Here is a 20472-nt window from a genome sequence, read left to right as displayed (position 1 = left end):
ACCTGTTCTAAAATTCTTCCTTAAGAGTACACCTACTGGGTAAAAATGTTTAAATTGCAGAAGTACAGATAATCTTTCATTCTACGTATGAATCAGAGGATACATTAATGCTGCAGGCTGCAACACAACACAGACACACCTGCTGTAACCTGGCCCAGGCTGGCTGTCCAGCCAAAGCAGCCAGTTTGACCTTCCAGGTCTCACCAGTGCAAAGAAAATAAAGTCTAAGCTGCAAATATAATGCCTGCCCTTTGGTTACTTCATTCTTAAGAAGGAATCTTACAGTCTTTTCTTAGGTTTGTGTGAGACTTCTGCAGTTGACATAAATGGGCTCTGTCTGCCCAAGTGATGATTCTTCTCCTCTTCTTTCTGTGTTCCATGTGCCATGAAAATTGGATCCTTCATAACCATTAGCAGGCTAGAAAAACATTAAAAAAAAAAAAAAGTTGAAGGACTTTTCTCAAAGCAGCTACAACTTTGAAAAAGGAGAAAACCGGCAAATTTTCCTCATATGCTGATTTATTATTGGGAAATATTCAACCATCAATCAAATTTTTTTTGTCTTCTTGTTTTCTACAAATGCATTTCAGGTTCAAGTCATATGAAAAAAGAATTTGCATTTTGAATATGTTTCCCAGCTGTCCCACATCAGATGCCTGGTAAAGCACCAGTGGAATGCCCCCTTCCCCTCCCATACACACTTCAGATACTGAAGTAGTGTCTCCTACATCAATCTTAAAACACGAATTACTCTAAAGTTATTGACCATGCTAAGAATTAGTCATGTCATTAAGACAACTTAATGTGATGGTGCTTTGGTTAACTGGCATGGGAGGAAAGGGGGTTTCTGAAGCAAATGGTCACCCTAGGAAGAGTTTAATTCTGGTATGAACAGAGACCCAACAGTCAGAATGAGAGAAATGGAAATGGCAGGAGATCAGAGGGCTTTACAAACCCATATCAACAGCGGAGCTCACCGTTGGATCACACAGCAGTGCCACCTGAGAGGAGATATGTGGAAAGGCCAGAGTCTCACATCCACTGTGAGAATGGGGTCATTTCCCTAAGCACAGCATAACTTCATACCCCGACTTAGGGTATGAAGAGACAAGGCACAAGCAGTGAAGTTGGCTCCTATCTTTCCACTTCTAAACTTCAGGCCTTGAATAGGATTAAGGAGGGGGGAGATGGGGAAGACTCAGAGCTCCAAAACATTGATTGTTACAATACAAAAAGAAAGGAGAAGCATTGAGACACCTGTCCCAACAAATTATAGTGAAGCTGAACTAGAAGAAATAGATAAAGACAAAGGGTATCTGAGGATACAATTTTTTGCCTCAGTTTTACAAGTAGTGACTTGAGGAAAAAAGATATTAACAATACACAAATATTACAAAAGCTAGCAAATCAAGATCTGATTTGTTAATAACATGGAACACAGTTGAGTCTCTAAATGTAGCTGTAAAACATTAAAGAATATTCATCAAAAAAGCAGTGAGCAGTGATAATCATACTTTAAAATATTCAATGTTTCCTGTCTGTATAGTTTAAGATTAGACTATAAGATTCAAGGGATATAATGAGCAGATACAGAAGAGAAAGCTGTTAAGAAATATAAAATTCAAAATATGAGTAAACTCCATCTCTCCAGCTATTCTTACCAGGGTCTGAGTAGAGTACAAAGCTTTTGATAAGGCCTCTGTGATCCTCTTCCTCTTCTTTCTGATGACACACATTCAGTCAGAAACACAGTGGAGGGAACAGTATCATACATGATAGCATAGTCCAAAATATCAAATCCCAGCATAAAAGAGATAATGCTGGCATTGCTTACTTTCCCACTGAAACTAATGTATACAATAAAAATCCAAGTAGTCTTTCCTCTGACTTGCACACTGTAACATGCATGAGACCTGGACACAGATAAAAAGGCCCTTTGATTCACGTGCAGATACAATAATTATTGCCTCATATATTGTGGTAGGGGAAGAAAATTTTTTTCTGCTCATCTCTCTTTTCATTCGAAGCAGAGATTCTGGATCAGACAACTAGCATATCTTTGGCAAGGAATAGAGCAAACATAGATAATGGTTTAAGCTATTAGTTTGGATCCCGCTGTAAGCAAATTTGGAACATAAAATCAGAAGACAAAAAATGCTAGAAGCTGTAGAAAACCTCAAGATGTCACCTGTCCTTCTCTATGAACAAAATAGGAACAGCCTATGCCGAGGTTTATTATTCGTGACAAATCACCCTTGGCATGAAGTTTCAGCTAATACCACTGTAAGCATTTAGCTGGCTAAGGAACTTGAGAAAGCCATTTGGGTTTATAATGTGAAAAAAAAGGGGGGGGGGAGAATATGTCACTTTTTTCATAGGCTGTAAAACTGATTAGTTTTTTCAAGTTTAAAATTTTGGCAAGAAAATTCAATTTTCACAGCTACCTTTTTTTTTTAATTGGTTCTGAAGAGGATAGTAGGATGAGGTGTTAACACGTTCATACTTACCTGCTTCAGTATATTAAGCAAATTGGTTTGTCACTCACTTTTTGCGATAAGCAGTGGTGATGCAGAAAATCAGTAGGAAAACTAACAGTAGGACAGCAGCAGAAATTCCTCCAGCTATGCAGATAATAAACCATTTGTGATTCCAACTTGCTAAAATACAATTGTAATAAATATGATTAGTATTTTGTATAAACCAGCATGAACTTTTTTATGACAAACTAAGTTGAAAATCAAAGATTATATGGAGACATTATTCCATGACAGCTCATGCTCAATATTCAGACCTCACAACCATTTCCTCATTTCTAAAATGCCTTTGTTAAGCTGAAATAGCTCTTATGACAGTTGTGACTGGGATGACCAAAGGTGAGTGAACACAGCTGTCGTGGTTTAACCCCAGCCGGCAACTAAGCCACACGCAGCCACTCGCTCACTTCCCCCCCACCCAGGAGGATGGTGGAGAGAATTGGGGAAAAAAAAGTAAAATTCATGACTTGAGATAAAGACAGTTTAAAAGCACAGAAAAGGAAGGGAAAATTAATAATAACAACAACAAGGATGCACAGGGCCTCTGGGCCAGTCACAATCAGGTGTTTCTGCCACTCATTCCCAGTCAGGCTCACTTCAGCCTCCACTACAGTTAGCTGTTGGGATCCTCCTGTCACTCCAGAAATACACATGGGTTCTGCCTCTTTGTAACTTGATGGCACTAAGCTACTCTGTGCAGTGGTGTACACTAGAGCCTTGTACTCCTGTGGGTCTGATGTGCCAGGCCATTGAATCCACACAGTCCAGTAAACTCAGTTGTCCCTTTCCTCTACCTGGCTGGAGGCAGGGACCCTCTAATCCTGGTCAGAGTATTCACTACTCACTTCTTTAAATAGAAATCAGAAGTCCCTTTATCAAGATCAGGAGTAAGATCAGCCCTTCTACTCTGTCTGGGGAACTGCCCACTGGAGACTGGAGCAGCAATTTTCCTGGAAGAACCCCCTTTTGTGATTGTTTTTCCTTGCAACTCACATACCCGTGCCTCTAGGGTCGAGGTAGCTTTTCCACCCTGCTTCCTCATGTCCTCTCCATGGTCACACAGGTAAAACCACGGGGTGGCCCGTGGTGTATACCCACTATATCCTCTCTCTTGAGCAGAGGAATGCTTACTCCTAATAGCTGAGATACTGGTCTGTGTAGGTGGGGAGTAGGATCTATCCTCTTTGAGTTGCTGGACCAGTTTCTTCACAGCCAAGATGAGGGAGGAAGAGAGATTTTCTTCGTATTGCAGGAAATGACCAACCAATTCATCCACCATTTGTCCCTCTCCATCTTTCCAGGTCATTACTACCAATGAGTTGGCATACGATGATGGTGCCCTCTGTACAAACTTCCGCCACGTGGGTCACGTGCATCTGACTTTATCTGGATCTTTGGACAATTGCTTGCTGTCCAGGTCATCATAAATCACCTCCAGCATGGGTAATTCCCTCAGGTACTGGATACCTTTCTCCATGGTGGTCCACTTGCCTGGGTGACATATAACATCTTCCTTGAAGAGATACCTTTCCTTCATGCCTGACAGAAGTTGCTTCCAGAAGCTGAGGACCTGTGTCCCTTTTCCAATTGCTTTGTCAATGGCCCCTTCCCTAAAAAGGGATCCCAGCTCTTTGGCTTCCTTACCCTCTAATTCCAGGCTACTGGCCCTGTCATCCCAACATTGGAGCAGCCAGGTGACAATGTACTCGCCTGGACGATGGCTGAATCTTTTCACATATCTTGCAGCTCAGTCAGGGATAGGGATCGGGGGGTTACCACCTCGTTTATGAGTTCTTCTTCCTCCTCCCCAAGCAGCAGCCACCTCTCTTCCTCCTCCTGTTCTTGTGATGACCCTGCTTCAGAGTAGTCTGCCTCGTCCACTTCTTCCTCCTGCTCCCTCTTAGAAGAAGGTCCTTCATCCCTTACTAAACAAGCTGACTTCCACTTCCAATATTTCTTCTTGTGTATAGGGGTGACTGATACCGGCACGGGTTGGTTCTCTGGTTCAACTGCAGCATTTGTCGCCAGGGTTGGAGTAGCCGCAGTGCCTGCCATTTTGTCATCAGATCCAGAGACCTTCTGTTTCCCTTGAGGGCACTGAGTAGTGTTGAACAGGACTCAGTAGCCATGGGCCAGGCCCTAGCACATTGCAGGGATTTGTATCTCTCTGGAATTGCCAGGATGACAGCATACTTTTTCCAAATATTTTACTAGTTTTTCAGGATTCTGCACTTGTTCAGGGGTCAAATTCCAAAACATTGGAACTGTCCTAGGCACTCGCCCATACTATCCCACACAGCCTGCCACTCATAACTGTCCAGCCTTGGGGCAGATCTCTGGGTGACCTTCTTAAATAGTTGTTTAACCCCAAACAAGACCTGAAACACGTTCAGGAGACATAGCAATAGGAACATGCTAGTTTGAACATCCCGAGGATATTAAAAATTCTCAAGAACTATTGTAATTTGCCTGGAGGAGAAGGGGAAGACAAAGAAAGGTATGTATCTTCCCCATAGGTTGGCTCTCCGAGGAGAAAAGGTAAAAGGTGTCATTATTGATAGTTTCCGATAGATGGCTCCCGAAGTACAGAGGTGACGGCAATGCTGAGTACAAATACCAGATCAGGCTCACAACCAGCAATTATATCATATCATAAGCCAGTGTTACAAAGTACAACAAAATGATAACCCTAACCCAGCCCCCAGAGATGATAAACAGCACAACAGGGAACACAATACGGCAAGTAAGGTGTTAGATAACACAACTCTGAGACCAAGCGCAACAAATCTGCGAGCAAATAAACCAACATTGTGACCAGCGACTATTAAACTAATAATCATGAACGCTTGTAACAAAATGTGTTTTAACACGCTCTAGTCAGATCTGTCATTATCTCAATGCTTCGTGCCTTATGTTGGGCACCAAAAAGGACTGTCGTGGTTTAACCCCAGATGGCAACTAAGCATCACGCAGCTGCTCGCTCACTCCACCTACCCAGGGGGATGGGGGAGAGAATTGGGGGAAAAAAAGTAATACTCATAGGTTGAGATAAAGACAGTTTAATAGGACAGAAAAGGAAGGGATAATAATAATGGTAATCATCATCATCATCATAATAATAATAATAAAAGAATTAGAATATACAAAAAAAGTGATGCACAATGCAACTGCTTACCCCCTGCCGACCGACGCCCAGCCAGTTCCCAAGCAGCAGCCCCAGCCAGCTTTCCTCCTAGTTTATACACTAAGCATGACACCATATGGTCTGGAATATCCCTTGGGTCAGTTGGGGTCAGCTGTCCCAGCTGTGTCCCCTCCCAACTCCTTGTGCCCGCCCAGCCTCCTCGCTGGTGGGGTGAGAAGCTGAAAAGTCCTTGACATAGTGTCAACACTGCTTAGCAACAACTGAAACATCAGTGTGTTACCAACATTATTCTCATCCTAAATCCGAAACACAGCTCTGTACCAGTTAATAGGAAGAAAATTAACTCTATCCCAGCTGAAACCAGGACAACACCACAGTAGTACAAAAAAAAATAGTGGCGCCTTATACAGTCCTTTCCTATCTCTTTCCCTCCCCTGGCAAGAAAGCAGTCCATACATAAGTGACTCAATATATGGATAATAAAAGCACTTGGACTACCTAAGTGAACGTTCTTGGCATTGTAGAGGTTGTCCCACAGAGATACCTAAAAATCATGCAATACTTCCATGGACAACAAGGTATTTTTGCCCAGGAAAATGAGCACTTTTGTACCAAGAAGATCATTTCAGTCCCTCAAGAGGTTTTCTATTCAGTACTGCACACAGTTGTAGCAATTATTTTCTGCTCTAATTCAAAAAGATACCTGTTCACTTTTTAACAAAAAATATTTCCACAAAAAATTTTCTTATTGTGATTGCTTTTTTTTTATAACTTAGTACATGCTTTGATGATGGATGTCAGGAAACCCACCTAGCCTAAGCAAAAATGCTTTCTTTGAGAATTACAAACAAGGCAGGGAAAGTTATATTTATAGTAAATTTGCTTAAAATGCATTGACTTCTTCAGTAATGGAGTCACATCTTCAAATGAAGCTAAGGAGCAACACATAATAATCAAAGGATAGAGACAGGCAAGACAATGGCTTCAGGGTATAAGTCAATGTATTCTTATGGTGCTCCAGTTTGCAGAGAGTTAATGTGATATTATTATCATTTTTGAGGTGAAAAACGCTGAAGGAAAAAACAGAGGTAATATACTCAGTCTCACAGGAAGTCCACAACACAAGTCCTCAGTACAGTTATCATGCATTTAAAACACCTAAGAATTTTTCTCTTGTCGAAATTCTGAACTTGGTTAGTGGTAGCATTAAAAAAAAAAAAAAAGTGTTAAACCACAGAACTTCAAGTCAGCTTTTTGCAGCCCACCACAGTGCCCTGCTTCCTCTGTTGCATCTCTGCACTAGCACACTGCAGACTTGAGACTAATAGCACAAAAAGCAAGTGAACACAAATAGTATGTAATAAACATTTTTGCACATAGTGTATTTGTGACTAGCGGTATCAGCTACTACAGGAAACATGTTAGCCAGATGATCTTACCAACTTCTAGCGGTCTCAAATGACCCTATGTGTCAGCAATGTCTTGATGAGGCAAGCATTGGGTGTGACTGCCCAGTTACCTACCAAAGAAGAAATATTTCCTGCGTGTTCTTCAATTTCTCAACATGTAGGAGTAAAACAAAGCAAGAAGCACAAAAAAGTGAGGATGCCCAGGTACGGAAAAGGAGTAATGCCTCTTGTATTACTTACTACAAGAGTTGGTGGTCATACCTTATGGCCACAAACTTGTTTCTTGTGTTTCAGATAAACACTAGCAATTAATTGGTGGTGAACAGGGACTAAAAAATTGTCTTCAGGCTAGTCCCTCTTTAATGTTCTGCTCACTGTACGGAGGAAGATAGCATCCGAAGATGAAACCACAGCTGCCCCAAAGAGCTTTCATTCTGGGTAGACAATGTTACATGCTCAGTTCATAGGCAAAGGAAAACAATCAGTATCACTAACAACAGTAATCCCAGCTGACCAGTTGCTGAGCCATCACCAGATGGCTTTCCTCTCCTGCATCAAAAAGGTTCATGGCTTTTTATCTGGCTATTCTGAATACCAGTTGAGATTTGCACAGGTACACCTCTTTAGTATTAATGTGCTCATTGGAAAGGATAACAAAAAATACTGATTACCAGAGAGTCACCCTTGAATTCCAATGTTATTTTACTGGAAAGAAAAAAGAAAGAAAATTCTCTCAGAAGTTTACACTGCTGAAGGTATGTGACAGTATAGAGAAGGCTGCCCGATACCAAAAACTGATGCCTTTTGTATTATAACTGCATGTGAAATCACTCTACTCCCAGCATGTTTTCAACTGCTGTGTACTTAAAATGACAGGATGGTGCATATAGCTATGTCCAAGTTCAGGAAAAATTATGTCTTTTTTTCCAAGTGTTTAGCTACCCACCACAGAAAAACATTATCTGTGCCAGTGAATACTTACAGAAATAAGGAGAAAACATCATGTAAGCAACAAAGAAAAAATTTAAAAATCTTGTATTCAATTATCATCAAGGATGGGTGAATCTGGATAGAGTTCTAGGCTTCAGCAGCATCCCCACCCTTCAGTCTAAGCACTCCAGACCTCATTTTTCTTTTCCTGAAGTTTCACCTTCAATTTTATCAGGTCAAGATAATAATCTCTGAGTTAATGAGTTTGAGAGCTGAGATTATCAGCTGTCAGTTAAATTTGGATGAGAAAAACCATTAGATTTTTTTTTTTAGAACCCACAACAACTCAAAGCCCTTTTGCCTTTTCTCATTTGAAATGAGCAAAGCCTTTGTGAGGCATTTGTTTTCTTTAACTCTACAAAACCTTTTGTAATTACTGACTTTAACATAACATTCAAGATTTTGCAGAAACATGTCAGAGACTTGTCATGTGTCTCTTTAGTTCTTGTGTTCTCATCAAAGGTGATATGCTGACGGGAAGCTATTAAGTGTATTTTCAGCATCAGTACAATTTCTGTTAAGTATTAGACCATGTGTCCCTCTCTCCCCCATCTTTGTAGCTTTGGCATTTTCTCTTCAAGATTCTGAAAATTTTTTGCGGGAAGTTTTTCGACCTTCAGTGCACTGACTTTGGTTTTGAGGAGGAAGCACTTAGGGGCCAGAGAGTTATTTGTTTTAAAAAGATTTTAACTGCACTGTAAAGATCTTCATGTAGCTTGTCATTTGCCTTGCTGGACTGGCACTGGCCCATACGGTATGCTAACTGGACATCACTGAAAGAGTTTAGTCCACAACTGAAAGGCAGAAATCCAGCATGAATGCATTCATGCCCAGAGAAAGGTGGTTTGTTGAGTAGAGACCCACAGACATGGTCTGAGAGCTTGTGTTCATACTGGATGAATTAATGAAGGAGGAAGGAAGATAAATTCACTCCTACCCTGATTCTCCTCACCCCCCACTGCAGCCATATCTTCTGTCTGTTTTCTATAGCACAGAAGTACCGCTGTCTCCTCCCAGCTCAGAAGGACTGTATGGTAACCCTCAGTGACAGGACCTGTAGTCCCCCGCTTTTCATCTGGGTGCTATGAAGATCATACTGGGTGCTACTGAAAGACATTTAAAGGTACAGTCAACATGGGTTCACAAAGGGAAAGTCCGGTCTAACTAATTTGATTGATATCCTTCTACGATAAGGTCACCCACCTAGTGAATGAAGGGAACAAACGCCAGATTCTGCACCTGGGATGGAGTAATGCTGGGCACAAGTATAAATTGGGAGAGCAGTGGCTGGAGAGCAGCCCCGCAGAAAGGGGTCTGGGGGTGCTTTTCGGCAGCAGGGTCAACACGACTTGTGCCCTGGCAGCCAAGAGGGCAAACCCCATCCTGGGGGGCATCAACCACAGCATGACCAGGCGATCATGAGAAGGGATTATCCCACTGTATTCAGCGTTGGTACGGCCTCAACTTGAGTACTGTGTGCAGTTCTGAGCCCCACAATTTAAGAAGGATATTAAGGTACTTGAATGTGTCCAGAGGAGCATGACCAAGCTGGTGAAAGGGCTAGTACAAACCATAATGTAATTCTGACTCCTAAACATACATTTAAATACAACTGTTATCAATTAATATATATAATATGATTGAAATAACCAGGGAGCTGCTAAAGTCCTGTGTACAGCCCGCATCAGTTAATATTTAAGATAGGGAAACAATAACTAGACATGATTTAGGGTTTAGAAACTAACTACTAGACAATGAGGCTTTATGTTTATGTCAGAAAAGGTAATGGATTGTGGTCATGTCAATATACCTTGAAGAACTGCTTGGAACAGCCAAGATTAGGGAAGAAGTAGGTAAAAGGTAATTCCCACGGGGGAGATCATGACCACCGACTCATTGACCACCTACTCATATGATACCACCTACTCAAAAGAAGACAAAGAAGAAGACAGAGTCTGCGCACTAATTTACATGAGAGGCAAAGAAGAAAGAACTAATCATTAAGGGAAATAATAATGAATATGTATTACTTAAGGATATAAATGTGGGAATTTTTGAGACAAGGGTGTGCTGCCTTGAGACAGGCAACCATTTGTGCACATCAATGAAATTAATTTGAAAATACCTCAACTCTGTGTATTATTGGCTTGCACACCAGCTAAATGAACCCTGTTTGAGGGACAACACAACCACCAACCAGTTTTTCAGATCTACCGAGAACACAAAGCAACACAAAATGTTTCTATTTTACTTTGTCTAAGAGAGCTTGCTATCCCACTTTCTGCTAAAGCAAGAAAACTACTTATTAAATCTTTCTAAAAATGGCTTGGTCTTCAGGGTGGAATAAGCATTTCTTTTTCAACCCTGCTAATTTTTCAGTTTTTTCATGTGATATCTCCCCTTCTTTCCCAATCATCTACCAAAACAGTACATGGATTGTAAGTCTCCTTCCTTCCTTCAAAAACGTGCTCAAAAAAAGTAATCTAATCAAAGGAAAAAGCATGGTAAGTAAAAATCAGAAATGGGCTCAGATGTGGAATCTGGTGACATGACTGATCTCCATATTAACAGAATTTTTAGAGGGGGAAAGATGGTGAAGAACACATCAGAAATTAATCCAAAGTCTCTTGAACACATTATATAATTATGTAATATTCAGCCTTCTGTTTCTGTAAGTGTTGTCCAACAAAAGCTATACTACATACATATGTTGCTTTATGTGTTCCAGGTTTTGAGGTCAAAAAAGATTTGCAGAAGTCCCATTTCAGCTGGAAATTCCTGTTACTGAAAAACAACAATCACACTATTTAGTGGGATAGAATGGACAAACTTAATAATATTGAATGGATCTCACGGGTTTATTTTCACCAATGTTCGAAAACGTTAAATGTGGCACGCTGACCTCTATTGATACAACTGCAAGAATAGCACAGGCTTTCCCGACACTTGAATACCTATTCCCTCCTCTCTCCCTTTTTTCTTCCTAGGAATTCCATGCTGGTTTTCCATGCAAAAATACATTCACCTTCAGACAAGAAGCAAGCTGCTTCTTTCTACTGTACCACCTCTCAGAATCAGCAGTTTTGGAAGTATTACCACTTCTCCAAGTAATCCTGTGCTCTTATTTCTACTGCCTTTCACCCAAGATTCCTCCTCTTCAAAAATTCTTGGGATCTTCTCAACAACAGCTTCTCAAAAAAAAAAAAAAAAAGGGTTCTTACCTTTCTTCTTACTCTCTCTCAACCTAAACGGAGTTTTCCCGATTACTATTTACAGTGCAGCTATCCTCCCAGCTCTTAGAGTTAGTATTTCAAAACATCTCTGGAACTGGGCAAGGTGAGAAGATTTGCAGTACCCATGCAGAATCACACCAACAGACTGAAAACATTGGAAGAGTTGGTAGCAAATCCAAGCTAGAGCGTGGCTTAGCTGTAATGCTAAGCCAAAGAAAATGACGTGTCTGAACTGATAGAACATACACCAAAAAATAGCGTAGCAAGTTTCTGTCACCACTTGGTTTTTATAAGCCACAGCTGTTGCATCGAGCAGAGAAAGTCACTTGTGAGTTTGTGAGAGACTTCACTAGCTATGCCACAGGGTGCGGTGGGAGCTGACGCCTGGCCTGTCGCTCCTTTCCCCTTGGTGTTTCTCCATATCTCACTGGAAATATTAATTGTGTGTTATGAAACAGTTCCAAATGTTGAAAAGAAATAATTGGAAAGCCTTGACACTTCACTTCCTTTCCAGTTAATGAAAATTCAACAAAATGCACTTCATAATACGGAGTGAGGGCTTAAAAGGGAGACAAGGGGATGTTTTCTGAATCATACCATACTTCAGCTTCTTCAATGCTTTCATACCTTTTTTCCTCCAATAAACAGGCATGACTATGCTGGCATTGTTAGAACTAAAAATGATAAATAGGATTTGTTTCAAGAGCAGAAGAAGCCTGGAAACTAAACTTTTTTTTTTTTAAAAGTAGTTTGTGTAGGTAGGACTGGTAATTCTCAATGTTATTGTATTTATTCATTCTGGTGTGAGAAGCACTGCACTTGGAGTAAAGAGAAAATATTTCTATTGCCCTACAATTTGGATATGCTTGATTATATGATTATAGTCAACATTTTGAAATTTGAATGTTTAAAATTGTCAGAGCTGAGAGAAATTTTTGTCCTGGTGCCTCCTTTCTTTCCACATTCTGCTCAATTTCGTGGACTTTTGTGGTCAAGTATTCAGAGTAAAGCAGGTCAGCATTTTTTTCCCAAGCACATTCTCCACTTCTCAATTAACCATATCACAGATTAAGCATATTCTGAAGTTTTATACCCCATGCTACAGGTCTTAGTACTGCCAAAGAGATGCTTACTAACACTCTCATGTATTACCAGGAGCAAAGGCAGTAGCACAAAAGCTGGACTGAATGCTGCAACAGAAGGACTGGTGTGGTACAAGAACCATATCTTCAAAATGCGTTCTATAGAGAAGAGCCAAAACTGAGGGTTGTTTTTTTTTTTTTATTTTTCAGTCATAACAGAAAATAGCATTAAAGGTGGGATTCAGCTCACAGTTTTAGAAATTTTAAGTGTCTACATGTGGGGACCTAAGCTCCCACTATAATCAGACTGTGACAATGTTCACACCAAAACCTAGAGAGCTTCTCAGCTCCCCCTAAAGAAACTCCTTGCATGAATAAGGTAGACACCAGTTTACAAATTTTTACATTTTCAACTGAGAGTGTGGTCTTTGCCTTCACTGGAGGGTAGGTCTTGCCCCCGGGACCCTGCGGTGCACTGTGCTACCTCTCCCTGCAAACTCAGGCAGTCTCTCCTCTTCCAAAGCCTCTCCTTCCTAACATCAAACCAGGTTCTCACAAACAGGTTTGAAGTCCTATAATGAGATCAGACAAGCTTTCTGTGGAAACGAGATTAACTGTTAACTTTGCCATCTTTTACATGCTGCTAACTGGAATTGGTATTTAAATAAATCCTGTCTTGTTACTGAAGAGTTATTTTATATGGGTAAAAGTGTCAATGCCTCAGAAGGTCCTGTTGTGAAATCATTTACCACTTCCTCCTTTACTTACCAACCACAGTAAAACTCATCACATAGGTTTTGTTTCTTCCAGTAGCTACGCAGCGGTACGTTGCAAAGTCAGAGGCTGTAAAGTTTTGAATGACAATCATGGAGTTTGCCTGATCAGAGCAATCCACCAGTGTACGCTCTTTGAAATCGGAACCAAAGCTTCGCTTTCCTGACGAGTTGCACAGAACAACAATATCGACCCGATCTGCTTTAATCCTTTCCCACATCACTTGCTGCACTGAATCTCCAATTTTATAAGGGCAAGTAAAAGCAACGTTTCTTCCTGGCTTGGTAAACATGGGATTATTTTGTTTCTCAGATACTTCAAAAGCATCTGTTGAAAAACACAAAAATAAACAAAAAAAAACTGCTTATAATTAATTCAAGGGAAGTTTAGTATCAACAATTCCTGCATGGCAAATATGAGTGAAATTGACTTACAGCAGAAAGATATTCATTTGAAATATTGAAAATTATAATTTATAGCTATCTCTGTATTTTTGTGCACATTTAGACAAAACACTCTTTATGGAACTGTGAGGCTGCGATGACATTGCAAGAAGACTATTTTTATACATTTTGAGTAAATGCATGTTTTATTAACAGTTTCAGCAAATATTCAACAGCATAAATTATGGGGCCAGTCTAATTAAATTTGTGATAGTCTTGTTCTGCTTTCATGCTAATTATTACAAGAAAATGGTTTGATGTGACCCTCAGGACATGCATTAGTAAATTATGTTTAAAGACATTCCAGCCTATGAACTACAATTCTCCCATTCACAAACCTCACCATGTAAATGAAAAAATTCTTATCCATTCCTATACTTTACTTGGGAAAAACCTCTGTGATAGTCAGTCAGGCTGTGGTATGAAAGGAGAATTCCAGACAAATTCAAGACTTCCACCACATATAAACCGTAGATAGATCTTAAATAATTTTGACTGAAATCCCCCTGCTCTGAGTTACTGTTTTCAGTAATAGAATTCACTGTTTACACATTAAGAAAAAAAATATTTACAAAATCAGTAGAAAGATTGTCAGTGTTTCTGATATTCAGAGCATTCAATAGCCACTTTGTTTCTGAAGTCAGCTTTGTAATACCTATATCTTATAAGTTAGGACTAGCATTGTCGTCTTTTTGAAGACTTCAATGTTGAAAAAGATTATCAGTCTGTTTTTCCTACACTGTAGAAGGACTGATCTTTCAAGCCCTTCAATGAGTTTCTCTTTTTATTAGAAGTCTTTAAGTCAAGAAATGTCACTACTATATATTTTTAATGTGTTTGCCTCTATCTATGGCAACCACTGGAAGCAGAGACAGAAAATTAAAATTGCATAGGAAAAATGACAGTCATTAAATGCATCAAAATCTGTGTATAAAAAAAAATAAAATTAAAATGAAGCTGTAGCCAGATTCATGGGATGGTTGCAGTAGCATGTTGGGTGGAACTGAATACACTGTAGGACTGAGCTAGATTTAGATCCTCCTTGATATAACATTTTTATCGAAAATCTAGAGCAAAAAATGATGGTAAACTGTATTGCTTTGGATGCTGGTAGTGCCAGGGCTGTCAAAGTCATAGGTACTGGAGAAATCATTAATACAGGGTGGCCTAGCTCACCTCCTAAGCTAGGTGCAAAGAGTAGCAGGATTTCGCATGGGCAAGTATACTACCCTAAATCTAGGAATACGTGATTCTATTCATGTTGACGGGATGGAAACTTCATTGTGGAAGTCTGTGCCTTCCGAGACTTGTGCAGTCTCTGTGAAATGGTGAATGAAAATGTCTAGGCTGCAATTTTTTATCAGTGGACCACAGCACAGAAAAATTACATTCCTTCTGTCTTTGGAGACCAGAAGCATGATTAAAACACTGAAATGCTGAAAGACAAAAGGAACTGTGTCTAATGAATTTACCTAAAAAAAAAAATAAAATTAAGAACTTGAAGATCCATGTAGACCGCAATCAAGGAGACAGAAAGTTAATGACAGACAAGGACAGAAGAGAGATAAATTCACTAAACAGAAGGTACAACACAGTGAAGGTAATTAACTCCTTGAACAGCTTGCCAAAGACAGCTAAATTTCTGTTACTGAAGATGACTGCCAAGGCTGGATAATCATTTAAGATATCATGCTAGTTCCAGCAAGAATTGACTCATGGGAGCCTAAGTATTATTCAAATTAGACTGAATGACTACTATGATGGGACTCTACACTTGCAAAATATATTCCTTGAAGTGCAGTCCCTCAAAAGTCACTACATTAGAACAGATAATTTTTTTATACCTAGCAGATTCAGATCTGCAGATTGAGATTCAGATCTGCTAGGGAAGAGGGGTAAATGAAAAGGTGACTGAAATCAATTCTCTCACTTGCACATTATATGCTTAGAGTTCCGTTCCTTTCCTCCTGTCCCACTTTTCAGACCACTAGCTTCCAGCAACTGCCTGCTTCACAATAAACCACACATTCTTCCTCAAGAACTCTTGTCTTCTTCATTGTGCAGTCTTTGCTGTCTTCTGCTATGAGCAAGCCCAACTGCTCCCCACGTTCTCCTTAAGAGCCTTGAGGTCTCCCCATCTGCTCCTGGGTCCATCCTCGCTGTCCTATTCATTTCATGCCAATGCCACCCTGAATTCCAGGTGTTTCTCCTATCTAAACGTGCATATTAGGGAAAGTATGTGTATGATGATGCTACCTCCCACCTTCCAGAGGATTCTCATCAGACCCAAAGGGCAGCCAACCAGGGCTATATAACAACCAGCCTTCTTTCCCTGCCGCTCTGCTGTACATTTGCTAGAAAAAAGTACATTACACATATGGTGAACTGTGAACAGATAAAACTTTTTCCACCAAAATCATGAAAATCCCTTGCCTTATAATTTATTAGTTAACTTTGTGTGTTATATTTGCCAAACAATATATCCCAATTTCCCGATAAGATATAATACTACAGCAGAGTGTAGTATACTCTAATAGGTACATTACAAAGCTAAGGTTGCCTTGCAAATTCAGTGAAGAATTTCCAGGTACAAATCTTGATATATTTGTATAGTTTGCTGGTATACAAATAATAAATCGTATGTTACTAGTGAGAACTATGTACAAGCAGCCAAATCAAAATAGAAACAGTTTTGAGATTCTTGGCCACTGAACATTCTATCATAACCATTTTCAAACACACTTCATGACACACTTTATTTTTTTGCTTTGCATGTGTAGTTTACTTGACAGTATGCAGCAACATTCAACTATTTTCACTCTTGATGAAAGATGTAAATCTCTCCGCTTCTTACCACATGATGCCTTGTACAACTTAAATGATTATGTAAGGCACAAGCAGTGGACACTCGGGCCTACGTAGTTCTAATTAAATCTTCCAAGTACACTAAACTGTTCCAGGCTTTTGTTTCAAGCAATTGTCCCATTTTATTTTGACACCAGCATCAGCATAGCTCTTTCATCCTCCCTCTCCTCTGTTCAACCACTTTCTTTATTTAACACCTTTCTGAACACAGTTTCTTTGCTTTCAGCCTGGTACGTGCAGGATGAGAACCTCCCGCTCTGAGAAATACTTCTATGGGGAAAAAAGCACGCCCACACACCTTCACTCCCACACACGCACAGCTCAAGGTGACACACCATGTGTGAATATTTCAGAAATGCTAAAAAAAAAAATTATTGTTGCATCTGATAAAAATAGATTTCCCTTGCCCACTGCTCATTCTGGCCACTGCCACTGCTATCTGCCTTGCCCTTGCCATGGCCATGTCATCTTGCCTCTTGGACAGAAAGTAGGAGGAGGTGACAGCACTCACAGTAGGTGCATTTGCCTCTGCTAAGTAAAAAAGTGCTCTGTGTTTGGTATCCTCCCTGCATCTCTTTTAGCAGGATGTTACCTCATCATATTTTGCAGTTATACGTATTTCTATCTGCTTTAGGTCTATTAGACATTTAAAGGAGAAAAAAATGTAAGCTTTCACATTTTTAAAAAAACTAATTTTTCAATATTTTTCTTGGAAAGCAAATCTCAGAAATCTAGAGGTATAAAAGTGTGCAAACCAACTTCCCAAGAGTTAAAGGATCAAGCAACTAAACTCAAATTTTGCAGCAGGGAAATTGTTGAAGTTTTAAGAAATTCTCTTTGGAGGGATAATAAAATAACAGTGTACTCTTTTTTCATTCTTTCCCCCTCCTGCCCTTGCTACAAGCAATTAAAAGTCAAAAATAAATGTTATGTAAAAGTTTAGTCCCCATTCTTTTGGGTAGAGATTTTCAGACTTCCTACTTTTTGATTCCTGTCCTATCTGCTTCAATTTTTTTTGGTGGTGGTGGTTTTGTTCTTTTGGTCTCCGATAGGATTAGCTGGTTTTGTTTCTTCAGAGGAAAGCTGCTTAGATAGCTGTACTTGTTTTCAGCTACTTTATTCATTTTTAAAGTCAGTATCTACAGCATTTTAATTACTGTTCACTGCAAGTTTCACCAGTGCCAGATTTATAATTTTACACAAGGTTCCAGAGTTTCACTCTGGACTACACATGAATCTCATGCATTCCTCCTGGTTTAAAACCATATACAAAGAAAACTGAATATTCATACTTCAATATCAGTTCTGCAACTTCAGACAGGCAAAATTCAGCACAGTAAAATAAAATGCATTGAAACACTCTTCTGGCTTAGCATGTTTCTGCATCTCTGTTGAGGCTTAGAGCTTAGCAGAGGTTAAGTACTACTAGAGCTGGTTTTATACAAAAAGAGGGTTACATCAGCTGCCGCAGGCAAGTGCACACACTGCCGAGCAACAAACGCAGGGAGTCACACCTACCCTCAGCCATCCCAGCACAGAGACATTTTCCATGTGCTCCCAGGTACCACAAGGTCAGGACAAGCTCAAACTGTTCAGACTGTTGGTAACAGAGCTACCTTCAAAGTAGCTACCCTTAGGAAGCAATGCTCTCCATCAGAAATAATTAATGACCTTAGCAGATTTTCAAAACTTCAAAGCTAACCTAGCTCTACAGCAGAGATGGGTTCCCAGGTCCCACTTGGTTTGCTGAAGCTCTGCGTACAAACACAATCTTCTTCCTCTGCTTATAGTAAGAAGTGACAAAATAAATTGCAAATGAAAAGGAGGCCTAAAATTTTATGGAGATGAACTTTCCCCAGGGCTGCTCTTGTCACCAAGAAAATCAACTTTCAAATGAGAAAATACTTCAAGAGTGACCTCTTCACCCTTCCTGAATAGGCAAAATATGGAATTATATTTAGCCCCTGAACTAATGTTTTCCAAATGTATTAGCACATACCACACAATTTTGTTGAGTTTCTAAAAAAATGGGTTTACCCCTTTTTGGCTGAGACAGGGAAACATGGATGCATAGCTATTAAATAAGTTGGAACAGTAAAGTTCTTAATTTCTAATGAGCTACTGATGCCAGTTCTACAATCAAAATCAGAAACCAGCAGTAGTGCAGTGTTTGAAAAGAATATATTTTTCTAATAACAACTATTTGGATCATAAAAGTTAAAATGAAAGTATTTGTACTCCTATACCCTTAAAACATCCCTTTAAATATATGTTAAATTATGTTGTGACAATTTGGTGAATCTTTCTCTATCAATTATTAATTCTGCATGATGTTAAAAACACTTGGCACGCAATTGTAATGCCAATTCCAGTTTATTTACATATATTCCATTATTCTTTGTTGTTATTTTACTCCTTTAAGCTGAACTTTAGTTACCTAGAGTGCAAGGAAAGGGAGAAGCCAGAGAGAGAGAGAAAGAGTACAGTGCTAATAAGAGTGAGAAAATCATTCTCTCTTCAGGTATAAACATCCATGAACTTGCAGCAAGGAGAAAGTTGGGGAAGAAGTCATCTGATAAAAGCATGTAACGCACTATGCCAAGATTCACCTGCAGGAGAGTCTTGAAGATATGAGAGGTCAGAATTTCAAATTTTCATCCTCTCCAGGAATTTCATCAGTTCAGGATGAAGGGAATTTACCAGTAATAGGAGTTCAGTGAGCAGACAGAAGCAGTGACACAGGATACTGTGCTCAGCCTTCACTTATTGTTAATGACCCATATTGTCTCACAGTGGATGAAGAGACATGCTATACCGAGAAACGGCATGCATGCATATATGTGTGTTTGTGCCTACCTGCTCATATGTTCCACAAGGCTCCTGAGGGATGGACTTCAGGCAGAGCAGAGGACGTAATGTTTTAAGCCACACAGAAGAAAAAAGGCAGGGGAGAGGGGAAGGGAAAGGGTGTAAAAAATCAAACTGGCTCCTGAGGAGAACTATTTGAACCAGTGTTTCTCAGGAGGGAAAGCCAAAGGTGCCAAGGCAATGGAGAGGGTACACACCCAAGCCGCCCAGCCCCAGAAGTGTTATAACGCCCAGGAGTGCAGCATGAGGATGCACTGTGGGAAATTGCTGCCCTGCATCTCATATCCTAGTTATTACTTTTAATGGATTGTTTTATGGGCTGATAATGTATTGGAGAACAGGGGAAGATACAGTTTATTTCATAAGAAGTTTGTTATGCAGCTTGGTACAAGGTAAGAAAATGGAAGAATTCAATGTATCATCAGTATTTTTTACCGAATATTTTCTTTCCATTTCTTTTTGTCCTTATTAAGTTATAAGTTATATTCCTGTCTGACAGGCCAGTTGAAAGAAAGGTTCATCATTAGAAATATAAGCAGCAGAGAGACATTGTGCAGATGGGAAAATTTCAGAACTTAAAATATTAATCACCTCTTAGTGATTTCCTTTAGAGTATTTGGAAGTCTTACTATCTGAATCTGTAATTCCTTTTACCCTCTGTTTTTCACCTACCTCTGTTCATTCTATAACCTAACATGTATTTCCCCAAATAAAATATTATTCAGTCTGTCCTAGATAAATTAATACTATCTCCTTAATTTTGAATATTTTAAAGCTGTCACTGTGCACTTTCCATTTTCCCCTGCAGTTGCATCCTGTAATGATTTCCAAATTCCATTATCCAAAAATTTCAGCAATCACATTTACACTTTGAGAAACAAAAACCAAAAAATATAAAACTCTTGGATCTGGATTTACCTACTGGGTGTCACAGCAGTTATGGCTGATACTAGAGATAATACCATACTTAAATTGAATTTCCCAGTGGTGGCTGCAGTGGCATAGAATTAGGGAATAGTAGCTGAGGAGATGAAGTATTTTTGGCTTATAGAGGTAGGGGAATACTTGCGTGCCCCCCCCCCCCCCCCCCCCCCCCCAAACTTTTTTTCCAAACAAGTACATACCCCCC

The 20472-nt window shown here is 39.7% G+C and overlaps 1 protein-coding gene across 1 annotated transcript in view; it reads right to left on the bottom strand.

The window, feature by feature from the left end:
* Window positions 1-292: 292 nt before the first annotated feature.
* The window catches only part of CD226 (CD226 molecule), a 31893-nt gene continuing 11713 nt past the window's right edge, over window positions 293-20472 (bottom strand). The window contains exons 3-7 of the mRNA XM_010583339.1: window positions 19332-19334; window positions 13162-13494; window positions 2546-2657; window positions 1662-1722; window positions 293-418 (exon numbers count right to left, since the gene is read on the bottom strand). Of these exons, the coding sequence (XP_010581641.1) occupies window positions 293-418; window positions 1662-1722; window positions 2546-2657; window positions 13162-13494; window positions 19332-19334 (635 nt within the window). The remainder of the gene's footprint in view (window positions 419-1661; window positions 1723-2545; window positions 2658-13161; window positions 13495-19331; window positions 19335-20472) is intronic.

Source organism: Haliaeetus leucocephalus, unplaced genomic scaffold, assembly GCF_000737465.1.
Source record: "Haliaeetus leucocephalus isolate CR32 unplaced genomic scaffold, Haliaeetus_leucocephalus-4.0 Scaffold889, whole genome shotgun sequence".
In the NCBI taxonomy this organism is placed as follows: Eukaryota; Metazoa; Chordata; class Aves; order Accipitriformes; family Accipitridae; genus Haliaeetus; species Haliaeetus leucocephalus.
Note: the sequence above shows the minus strand (reverse complement) of the source record. Positions and strands in the feature narration are given on the sequence as shown.